This window comes from Falco punctatus (genome assembly GCF_963210335.1).
Source record: "Falco punctatus genome assembly, chromosome: 18".
Taxonomy (NCBI): domain Eukaryota; kingdom Metazoa; phylum Chordata; class Aves; order Falconiformes; family Falconidae; genus Falco; species Falco punctatus.
The window spans coordinates 876,037-887,010 of NC_137598.1; the positions used below are offsets into that span (position 1 = coordinate 876,037).

General features: G+C 65.9%; 1 protein-coding gene across 1 annotated transcript; it reads left to right on the plus strand.

Moving 5' to 3' along the window:
* Window positions 1-71: 71 nt before the first annotated feature.
* Window positions 72-10,088, plus strand: ANKRD35 (ankyrin repeat domain 35). Its single transcript, XM_080368305.1, has 12 exons — window positions 72-2,143; window positions 2,244-2,332; window positions 2,594-2,658; window positions 3,098-3,155; window positions 3,247-3,317; window positions 3,400-3,506; window positions 4,200-4,363; window positions 4,450-6,020; window positions 6,580-6,669; window positions 6,749-7,890; window positions 8,789-8,846; window positions 8,951-10,088. Exons 1-10 carry the CDS (start codon window positions 1,593-1,595, stop codon window positions 7,037-7,039), a joined length of 3,057 nt encoding a protein of 1,018 aa, XP_080224431.1. The 5' UTR covers window positions 72-1,592; the 3' UTR covers window positions 7,040-7,890; window positions 8,789-8,846; window positions 8,951-10,088.
* Window positions 10,089-10,974: the final 886 nt, after the last annotated feature.

The following is a 10,974-nucleotide window of genomic DNA, read 5'->3' on the forward strand; positions in this document are numbered from 1 at the left end:
GGGGGTGGGGGGGCAGGGAGGAGGAGGGGGGCTGAGGTGGGCTGCGGGCAGGGGCGGACACAAAGTGGGTGGCTGGAGTGGTGTGGCCGTGCTGTGCGTCGTGTGTTGGGTCTCAGCTGTGCACTGAGCGTGTCGGGTCTCAGCCATGTGTTGTGTCTCAGCCCCGCGCCGAGTGCGTCGGGTCTCAGCCCTGCACCAAGGGCATCGGGTCTCAGCCCTGCGCCGAGTGCGTCGGGTCTCAGCCCTGCGCCGAGTGCGTCAGGTCTCAGCCCTGCGCTGAGCGTGTCGGGTCTCAGCCCTGCGCCGAGTGCATCGGGTCTCAGCCCTGCACCAAGGGCATCGGGTCTCAGCCATGCATTGGGTCTCGGCTGTGCACTGAGCGCATTGGGTCTCAACCCTGCACTGAGTGTGTTGGGTCTCTGCCGTGCGCCGAGTGCGTCGGGTCTCAGCTCTGGGCCGAGCATGTCGGGTCTCAGCCATGCACTGTGCCAGGTCCCAAGCCCATGCCACCACCCACTGGTGTCCCCGGGGTGGCGGAGCGGCGGTGGGTGCCTGTCCCCCAGCCTGTCCCGCTGTCCCGTCGGGGTGAGCCGCGCGTGGCCGTGCTCAGCAGCCTGCCCGACGCCGGGTGCCCACGCCGGGGTCCCCGAGCGGGGTGCTGGGGACGGGGTTCCCGGCTCTCCCGGGGAAGGCGTCGAGCGGGAGGTCCCCGGGGAGGTGACGGGACAAGCCCGGGCTGGGTGCGAGCCAGCCCCGGGCGTGGGGAGGCGACGGGGCGGAGGACGCGCACCCAAGGTGCCCGCACCCACACGTCTCCTCGCTCACGGCACCGGCACCCGCCCGGCACGGGCAGGGGTCCTGGGGAGACCCCCCCGGCCGCCATGAAGCGGATGTTCTCCTGCTCCAGCTCGCAGGTGGCGGTGAGTCCCGGCCCCCCGCCGTGCCCCGGGGGACACCAGCCTGGCCTGGCGTGCGGGACCCCCTCCCCGCCCGGTGGCTGGGGGTAACCTCCAGCCTCGGTGCCCAGCAGGCACCCGTGGGTGCTGCTGCGGAGCCCGGGGGGGGCTGTGGCCGCGTTTGGGGTGAGGGGATGCTGCAGCCCCCCAGCTGCCAGCCAGCCCGGGAGCTCAGCACCAGTCCTGCCCTGATCCTGGCTCCGAGGCCAGCCCTGATGCCGATCCTGACGCCGGCAGCAATCCCAGCCCTGCTCCAGCCCCAGCGCCAGTCCCACGCCGGCTGCAATCCCAGCCCCAGTCCCAGCCCTGATGCCAGTGCTGATGCCGGCTGCAATCCCGATCCAAATTCAGCCCCAAGGACGGTCCCATTCCCAGCCCCGATCCCAGCGCCGTTCCCGACCCCGATCCCAGCCGCGTTCCCAGCCCTGATCCCAGCGCCGTTCCCGACCCCCATCCCAGCCCCGTTCCCGACCCCCATCCCAGCCCCGTTCCCGACCCCGATCCCAGCCCCATTCCTGACCCCGATGCCAGCTGCAGCCCCGACCCCATTCCTGCCCCAATCCCGCCACAATCCTGCCCCCAATCCCAGCCCCATTCCCGATCCCAATCCCACCCTGACCCCAGCCCCAATGCGCGATGCGGAGCCCCAGTCCCAGCACGTGCCCCCAGCCCTGGCCCAGCGGGGGGTCCCGCAGCCCACCCACCCGGCGCACGGTGGCGGAGCCCGACAAACCAGCCGGGCAGGCGCAGGCAGGGACACGCTCGCCAGCCTCGCCTCGCCTTCCCGGCTGGCGCCCAGGGCCGGGCTCCACAGCACTTTGGGGTCCCCAGCGCCCCGGCCTCGGTGGAGCCCCCCACCAGGTGGGGAAACTGAGGCACAGCTCCGTGGCACCGCAGCGGGAGGCGTTTGTGGGGCACATCCCAGGAGAGGGGTCAACCCCAAAGCGCTGCCTCTGCCGTGGCCCTTCTGCCTGGAGAACCTGTGCCTCAGTTTCCCCTCTCCACCTGGTGGGGGTCCCGTCCCCGCCGCCCCCCCAGCCGCTCACCACCCCCCAGGTTGAGAGCTGGAACAAGCAGGACCAGAAGCTGCTAGAAGCGGTGGAGAAGGGCGACGTGGGCAAGGTGTCCGCCCTTGCCTCCCGCAAAACAGCCCGGCCCACCAAGCTCAACGCCGTGGGGCAGTCCGCGTACGTCAGCCCGGGGGGTGGGGGACACGCGTGGGGGTCCCCAGGGTGGTGGGGTGGCCGATGGGGACGCGGGTCATAGCCGCCTGTCGCCCTCCGGCAGCTTCCACCTGGCTGCGTCCAAGGGTCTCACTGAGTGCCTGACGCTGCTGCTGGCCCACGGGGCCCCCGTTAACGAGAAGAACGATGACGGTAAGTGGGGGACACGGTGGGGACACTGCCTGGCACGGAGCGGGGGGGACAGGGACGGGGCTGAGCCGGTCCCCATGGCCCCCCTGGGTGATGGCAAAGGACTGAGCCCTGCACCCCAAGGCGCTGAGCCCGGGGGAGCAGCCTGGCCTGCTGTGCTGGGGGGGTCCCCAAGGTCAGGGATGTCCCCAAGGCCAGGTGTCCCCTGGCGGGGTTCTGGGGTCCCCCTGGGCTGCCGGTGCCCAGCCTGCAGGTCTCTTGCAGGCAGCACCGCTCTGCATCTGGCCACCATCGCCTGCCAGCCCCAGTGTGTCAAGGTCCTGCTGCAGGTAGGAGCCCGCACGGGACAGGGACACAGAGGGTGAGGATGGAGATAAAGATGGAGATAAGGATGGAGATAAGGATGGAGATAAGGATGGAGATAAGGATGGAGACAGGGACAGGGACAGGGATGGGGATGGGGATGCAGAGAAGTATGAGATGGAGCTGGGGATGGAGATAGGGACGGGGACAGGGACAGTGACGCAGAGGAGGATGAGATGGAGCTGGGGATGGGGACAGGGCTGGGGACAGGAATGGAGCTGGGGGTGCAGGCAGGGATAAGGATGGGGACAAGGACAGTGGTGGTGATGGGGACAAGGACAGCGATGGTGATGGGGACGGCGTGGAGGCAGGGATGAGGTTGAGGATGGGACGGGAAGGGACAGGGCAGGACGCCGGGTCCCGTCCCCAGCCCGGGGAGGGTCCCTGCCCGCTGTCCTCCCCCAGTTCGGTGCCAACGAGGGCCACGTGGACAGGCAGGACCGAACCCCCCTGCACTGGGCCGGTGAGTGCCGGGGTCCCTGGGCCAGGATGGGGGGCGGGGGGGGCAGCACTCATCCGGAGGGGCCCATCCAGCTGACGCGACCCCCCCGCAGCCTCCTCGGGCTGCGCCTCCAGCGTGCTGCTGCTCTGCGACCACGAGGCCCTCCTGGATGTCACCGATGCCGTGAGTGGGGACGGCAGCGGGTGGCGGCGGGTGGTGGACCAGGATGTGGGGGGCTGACGGGCGCCTCGTGCCCCCCCCCCAGCACGGGCAGACCCCCCTGATGCTGGCGGCGCGGGGGAACCACGCTGCCATCTGCGCCCAGCTCCTGCAGAGAGGGGCCGACCCCAACCTGGCCGACAAGGACGAGAGGTGGGTGGCCGTGGGGACAAGGGGACGCGTGTGGGACAACTGGGGGTGGGGGGTGGGGGATGTCTCCGTTCTGCCCGCCCCATGCCCAGGGTGATGGCTCGAGGTTCTGCTCCATGGGGACCCTGGAGGTGCCCCCTGCAAAGGCAGCTCCAGCGCTGTCCCCTCTCCCCAAGGGACCCAGGTGTCCTGGGAAAGTCACCCAGGGAGGGGGGGGGGGGGGGGGGCAGGGACCTGTGCCATCATGCCACCGTGTCATTGTGTCATGGTGCCACTTTGCCACCATGCCACCTTGCCACTGTACCACTGTGCCACCATGCCATCCCATCACTGTGCCACTGTGCCATCATGTGCCGCTGTGCCATTGTGTTACTGTGCCATCGTGCCACTGTGCCATCGGGCTACTGTGCCATCGTGCTACTGTGCCACCATGCCATCATGTCACTGTGCCACTGTGCTGTCGGGCTACTGTGCCATCGTGCTACTGTGCCACCATGCCATCATGTCACTGTGCCACCATGCCATTGTGCCACTATATTATTGTGCCACTATATCATTGTGCCACTGTGCCATCATGCCACCATGTCACTGTGCAACTATGCCATCATGTTACTGTGCCATCGTGCCACGGTGCCACTATATCACGGTGCCACTGTGCCATTGTGCCACCATGTCACCGTGCCACCGGTGCCGCAGGACCGCGCTGATGCTGGCCTGCGAGCAGGGCAGCCTGGAGTCGGCCGAGCTGCTGCTGAGCCACGGTGCGGCCGTGGGGGACAAGGACCGCTGGCGCTGTGCCGAGCAGCCCCCCAGCCGTGCCCTCCGCCGGCTCCTGCGCAGCGCCCGCTGCAGGGGGAGAGGTGAGCCCCCTGCCCCGCCTCACCTGGCTGCTTATTTTTAGGAAAAAACAGGGAAAAAGAAGGATTGTTTCTTTTACTCCCGGCAGAGAACGGCACCGGCTGTGCCGGGGACTCCGCGCCGCAGGTGGAGAGCCAGGCAGAGGGGACCCTGGGCAGCGAGAGCGAGGAGGAGGAAGAAGAGGAGGAAGATGAGGAGCAGCAGGATGGGTGTGATGCCCAGCGCGTGCAGCGGCTGCAGGAGCAGCTAGCGAGGAAGACGCAGGAATGCCAGCGGCTGGCGGCTGCGGCCGACGGGCTCCGGCAGCGGGTGCGGGAGCTGGTGCAGCTCCTGCCCGGGTGCGAGGCTGGAACGGGGGCGCAGGGTGAGGACGAGGATGGCACCTGCCTGGCCCTCCTGGCCCAGCACCTGGGCGAGCTGAGGAAGAAGGTGCTGGCTAAGGAGGAGGAGGGTGGAGGACAGCACACTGCGGCGCAGCCCGACGGTGCTGCTGCGGTGCCGGTGCTGGCCCAGTTCCTGAGCTGGCTGGGGGACGAGTGTGCCAAAATGCGGGCGGCGAAGGCGAGCGCCTGCGCCCGGAGCCGGGGGCTGCGCAGGGAGGTGGAGGAGGCCCTGCGGAGCAAACTGCATTACGAGGTGGTGTCGGCCGACGCCGTCCGCAGGAGCCTGGCGGCTTGGGAGAAGATGGTGCTGGGGCTGGAGCAGACGCTGAGCCGCACCGACGAGACCCACGCCGAGATGCTGGAGAGATCCCACGTCCTGCTGGAAAACCTCCGGCGGGAGCTGGCGCGGCCGCTCGCCGCGTGCCCGGTGAACGGCACGGAGCCGGCGCCGGGCGGGAAGAGCCGAGAGGAGCCACCAGAGGAGGGTGGGAGCTTGGAGCAGGAGATGCTGGAGCTGAAGGAGACCAACGGGATGCTCCTGGGGGAGCTGGCCCGGCTGGGGCGGGAGCGGGAGCGGCTGCAGGAGGAGCTGCGGGGGCTGCGGGGGCAGGACCCCGGTGCCCAGCCGGCGGCAGAAGGTTCTGGAGCGGCCGGCCTGGCCCAGGCGCTGGCGGCCGAGCGGGAGGAGGCGGCGAGGCTGCGGCAGAGGCTGGCGAGGCAGCGGCGGGAGCTGGCGGCGCTGCGGGATGGGGTGGGCAAGCAGGCGCGGGAGGCGGCCGGCGACGCCGGGGCTGGCATCCTGCGGGAGCTGCACCGCCGGCTGGACGGGCTGGTCAGGGCCCAGCACGAGGCCTTGCAGCTCGTGGCAGAGATGGAGGGCGAGGGTCCCCCCGGGGAAGGAGCCCCCTGTAGCGACGGGGACACTGGGGTCGGGCTACTGGGCGAGCTGGAGGATGCGCTGGGTGAACTGGTGGAGGAGCTGGGGCCGGGCCCGGGCCCCCGGCTGGCGCGGCTGCTGGGGCGGCTGGTCGGCACCGCTGCAGCCCTGCGCGGCCGGGACCCCCCCGGCGAGACACCGGCGGCCCAGGCCGAGCGCTGGCGGGCGGCGGTGGCGGCAGAGAAGCAGGCGGCGGAGGCGGCGGAGGCGCGGGCGGCCGAGCGGGAGCGGGAGGCGCGGGAGCTGCGGGAGCAGGCGGAGGGGCTGGAGCGCAGCGTGGGCAGCCTGCGGGCCAGGGCCGACGAGCTGGCCAGGGGCTGCCGGGACAAGGAGGGCAAGGTGAGGGCCCGGCTGGCGGGGACACGGGACCCTTCCCACTGCCGTCCCCATCCCACTGCCATCCCCATCCCATCGCTGTCCCCATCCCACCGCTGTCCCCATCCTACTGCCGTTCCCATCCCATTCTTGTCCCCATCACATTCCTGTCCCCATCCCATTCTTGTCCCCATCACCATTCCCACCCCCTTCCCATCGCCATCCCCATCCCACCCCCTGCCCATCGCCATCCCCATCCCTGTCCCCATCACCCCCTCTTCCCATTGCCATCCCCATTCTATCCCTGTCCCCATCCCTGTCCCCATCCCCTTCCCACCCCTGTCCCCCTCCCATCGCTGCCCCCTGCCCCCCACCAACCCCCAATGCCCCAGAGGAGCCGGGTTTGGGTGGGTGGGGGCTGCCCAGGACCAGGAGCTTCCCCCCCTCCTCCCCCCCCCCCCCCCCCCAGTCCATCTCCAGGCAAACCTGGGGGGCAGCAGATGGGACCCAAAGGGACCACCCCGGGGTGTGACGGGGGGCAGCCGGTCACCCCAGCCCCCAGCTTTGCCCCTCCCCCCCCCAGATGAAGAAGCTGCTGGCGGAGACGGAGAAGCTGTCGGCGGAGGTGCTGGGGCTCCGCGGCCAGAACGCCCGGCTCCAGCTCCAGCTTGAGGTGGGTGCCAGCACCCAGTGTCACCCACTGTCCCCGTGTCACCCCTGCCATCTCCCCCTTCTCCCCCCCCATCCCCCAGGTCCAGCAGAAGAACCACCAGGACATCGTGGCTGTCTATAGGACCCACCTCCTCAACGCTGCCCAGGTGGGACCCGCGCCCCCCCCCCTCCTGCTTTGGGGTGACATAGAGGGGACACACACACAATTTTTGCTGCGATGCTGGAAAATACAAATTGGGAGCCCCACCCTGGATGTGGGGCCCCCCTGGGATGCCGACCCCAGCCCCACGGCACAGCTCTGCTCCCCACAGGGCTTCATGGATGAGGGGGTCCACGCCATGCTGCTGCGGATCCTGCGGGTGGAGGAGTGACGGGCAGGATTGGTGCTGGCCCCGTTGCCCCCCCCAAGCCATTAAACTGGAGAAACCGCGTGTCCCCAGCCCATGTCCCCATCTGTGTCTGGGCGTGGGGTGGATTTGGCTGGGGGTCCTGGCTGGGGGTCCTGCCCCACCATGGGACCTGGGGGTGGATGGGGAGATGGGGGGGACACTCCAGGAGGGCTCGCAGCACCCACTGCGCCCCGCAGCCAGCCCTGCGCCCCAGCTCCGGACTGGGAGGGCTACTGGGCACGCCTCAGGCCAGGACCTGCTCCGTACTGGACCATAGAGCCCCAGCCCCACAGTGGACCAGTTCCATAGAGCCCCCGCCCCATGGAACCCCATACTGGACCAGTCCCCACACGGGGCCCGTCCCCATACTGGACCAGTTCCACACAGCCCCCGCCCCATGGAACCCCACACTGGACCAGTCCCCACACTGGACCAGTTCCCTATAGCCCCCGCCCCATAAAGCCCCATACTGGCCCAGTTCCACATAGCCCCAGCCCCGTTACTGGCCCAGTTCCCCATGGACCCCGGCCCCACAGGGCACCCAGCACACCCACCGCCCCCCGCGCAGCCCCGCCCCTCCCGTCCCGGCGGGCGGGGCGCAGGGAGCGGGCGGGGCGCAGGGGGCGGGCGGGGCGCAGGGAGCGGGCGGGGCGCAGGGGGCGGGCGGGGCGCAGGGAGCGGGCGGGGCGCAGGGGGCGGCGGGCGCGTAGTTGCGCGACGCTCCCTGGCCGGGCCGCGCCCCCAGCCGGCCCCGCGCGCGGGGCGCGCACTTTACCTCGGCCCCTGCGCGGCGGCCGCCATGTCCCAAGATGGCGGAGGCGGCGGAGCTGAAGGTGCGGCGGGGGCGGCGGGGGCTGTGGGCATCGGGGGGCTGGGGCGAGTCGGTGTGGCGCTGTGGGAGCTGAGGGGGCTGTAGGGATGGGGCCAGGTGGTGTGGAGCTGAGGGGGCTGTGGGGAAGGGGCCAGGCGGTGTGGGGCTGGGGGAGCTGAGGGGGCTGTGGGGAAGGGGCCCCAGGCAGTGTGGGGCTGAGGGGGCTGTGGGGACGGCGAGTGGCACCACTGGGCTGAGGGGGGGATTGTGTGGGGCTGGCGATCAGCAGCCTGTGGCTGAAGGGATGGGGGCGGCTGCAGGGATGTGTGGGGCTGGGGGACTCTGCAGTGGGCCCAAGGTGGGGTGTGGGGCAGGGGGCGTTTGGGAGACAGACAGGGAGACCCGCGGGGCGGCAGAGCCAGGGCTTTGGGCTCTGTGGGGCAGCGGTGGCTGAAGGGGGGCGGTGGGGACAGCCGCTGTGGGGTGCGCAGGGGGCTGAGAGGAGCCGGGGGGTCCTGGCTCGGGGGCTGAGCCGTGGGGGGAAGGCGCAGGGACCACCGGGGCGCAGGGGCCGTTGGGGGGTGCCGGGCTCCGGTCCTTGGTGCACGGAGCGGTGGATGAAGGTGTCGCCTGCGGCAGTGAGCCCGGTGGGCTCCTCCGTGAGAGGAGGGAGCCCGGAGACCCTGGGGGGCTTCGGAAGCGCAGAGCCGTGGAGAAGAGAAGTAGAAACCCGAAGGAAGGGGAGAACCAAGAGCCGGCAGGTCCGGAGCCCTGGAGGATGCCGGGGGGCAGGCAGGGGGGCAGCTTGGGGGGCAGGCGGGCGGAGGGAGCAGAGAGCGTGTAACATGGTAGTGCTGCACCAGTGCTCACAGCTGGATGGGGTTTCATCTCCCTCCACTCTCTTTTTCTCGTTTCTTCAGGAGTCAGAGTGTGTCACCACCTTTGCCCACCAGACTGTGGAATATGAAATTGCCCCTGGTAACTAATTCCAAAGCTGATTTTTTTCTTTTTTTCTTTTTTCTTTTTTTTTTTTTTTTCTCCTCCCTCTCCTTGTTGGCAATTTAATATTTTTCCCCCCACAGGCTGGAATATAGGTCTTAGCTGGCTGAAGGGGCCTCGGAGTCCTGCCTCCTTCCTTCCCCGTGCTGGGAACAGTAAGGCATTTGGGAACCAGCACCTTTTTGGCAGCCAGCCACAGCAAGGACATAATTCCCTGGAGTAATACTTGCCCATAATCTTTCCAGCAGTGTCCCCATCCAAGTTTTTGATACGGCTTCATGGCGTGATCTTTCTCCCTCCCCTAAAACTCGAACCCAACTACGACGGGAGCCCTATCAAGTAGCAAAACATTAACGATATTAGTGGAGAAATTGGATCCGGTGATTATAATTGGGTGACTTGGGACCATGCAGAAGTCGAGCTCTGGCAGTCCTGCAATTTGGGGATGTAGTTTAGCAAACGGTAAAGCTGAGCACGACCCAGGCCGAAGCGTCTAATCCTTTCTGCTCCGTTTGCTCTGCGGATGAACCCCGGCAGAGGAGTCCTGGGTTCAGACTAGGTGTAGCTTAGCGCGCAGGTCCACGTCTCTGGGGTTTGGCCCCCCCGGGTGCCAGCCCTTTCGGTGGAGCTTGGTGTGATATGGGGCTTCTCCACTTTAGTTTTGAATCTCTTGTTCCCTTTCCCTCGTCCATCTCCCCTAACCCCCTTTCTGGTTTCCTCACCAGGAGTTTGTTTAAGCTTTTTACCATCTGTGTCTCATTCTAGAAGCAAGGCGAGCTAGTTGAAAATGAAATGATTTCTCCTTATAAAGCCCGTACTTGGCTTAAGACGCTTTCCTTTATTTAAAAGACCAGACGGTGGGTCCCCTGGAAAGAGGAGAGGTTTGTGGACGTGCCTTGTTCAACAGCGGCACGATCGGACTCGAGCTTGCTGCGGATCCAGCTGCTCCCCAGGCCTCAGGTGCCCTCTGAGAGCTCTCGATTGCCTTCTCTTATGGCAACAAAGAGAGTTTTTTCCGCTGCTTTGATACTCTGAGCAGTAATCGGAGAGGCTCCGGCTGTAGATAAGAGTCCACAGCTGCTGCAGCGGTGGTGACACAGCCATCCTATGTCACGGGTGTGAGTGTTTTTTAACGATAAATGTGAATCTCGTGCTGGTGAGCCATGCTACACTAATCTCCTGCCGGTTGAAGGACTCTGGAGGATTTGTAGGCGGAATGGATGTGGGAAGAGGTCGGTTCCTTCGCAGTGATTGTGGCAGAAGGGGAGGGGAGTTGGTAAGAGGAACATTTGATAAATGTGCATCCCTAATGTATCTTTTCTGGGAGGTGTTTAAATCGGGCACTGTCAAAGTTGAGAGAACCCAGGTCGAGCTTTTTCCTCTTAAATGACAGTTTTCCTGCTTCTAAAAAATTCTCCTGGCTCCAAAAAGGGAGGGGGGAAAAAGTTATTGTTTTCTTGACTGTATCACCCAGCAAAGGTAACAGCCAAACCCACAGGACCTACAGGGCTTTTTCTACACAAAACCTTACCCTGATGCTGCGTCTGTTCTGCATCAGGGACCACATAGCACTTTTTGTAACAGCAGAGCTGGCTTTGATAGCTTTACCAAATACTTCCCTTTGGGTTTTTTTTTTTTTTTTTCCTTTTCTCCCCGGAAAGCAGAACATCTGTCACATTGTCCTTTTGGGATGCCGTGTTTTTGGTGCAGGGGTAACATAATCCCAGTGCAGCGAACTAAACCACCTTCAGACCTCTCAGTGCGTAGACCAGAATCAATTAACTACTGAGCTTGACCTGTGGATTAGGGAGGTGTGCCTCTTAATTCGGCACATTTAATTCGGGACACTCTTAATTCGGTTTATAAGTGACTCTGAAGAACTTGGGCTGTAAGGTGTAAAGGCGAGCTGTTCCTGTCAGCTGTTTTGGAAGGAAAAACAACTCCGTTGGGTTTCAGAATTGATTTGAAAGCAAAATAAGCCTCCTGTTAAACAGATGAAGTTTCAGCTTTTAGTTTGCATTTCTTTTATGGAAGGGATTGCAGGTTTTTGGCATTTCTGAACTGACAGAAGCCAACTTTTCCCTTTCCCCCTGGTGCTCCGCTGCAG

Bases quoted from the DNA above. Each gene is read 5' to 3' on its own strand.
- ANKRD35 (XM_080368305.1), top strand. From the start codon at position 1,593: ATGCGGAGCCCCAGTCCCAGCACGTGCCCCCAGCCCTGGCCCAGCGGG. The intron at 2,659-3,097 runs GTAGGAGCCCGC...GTCCTCCCCCAG, and splicing joins GTGTCAAGGTCCTGCTGCAG to TTCGGTGCCAACGAGGGCCA. The intron at 6,021-6,579 runs GTGAGGGCCCGG...TCCCCCCCCCAG, and splicing joins GCCGGGACAAGGAGGGCAAG to ATGAAGAAGCTGCTGGCGGA.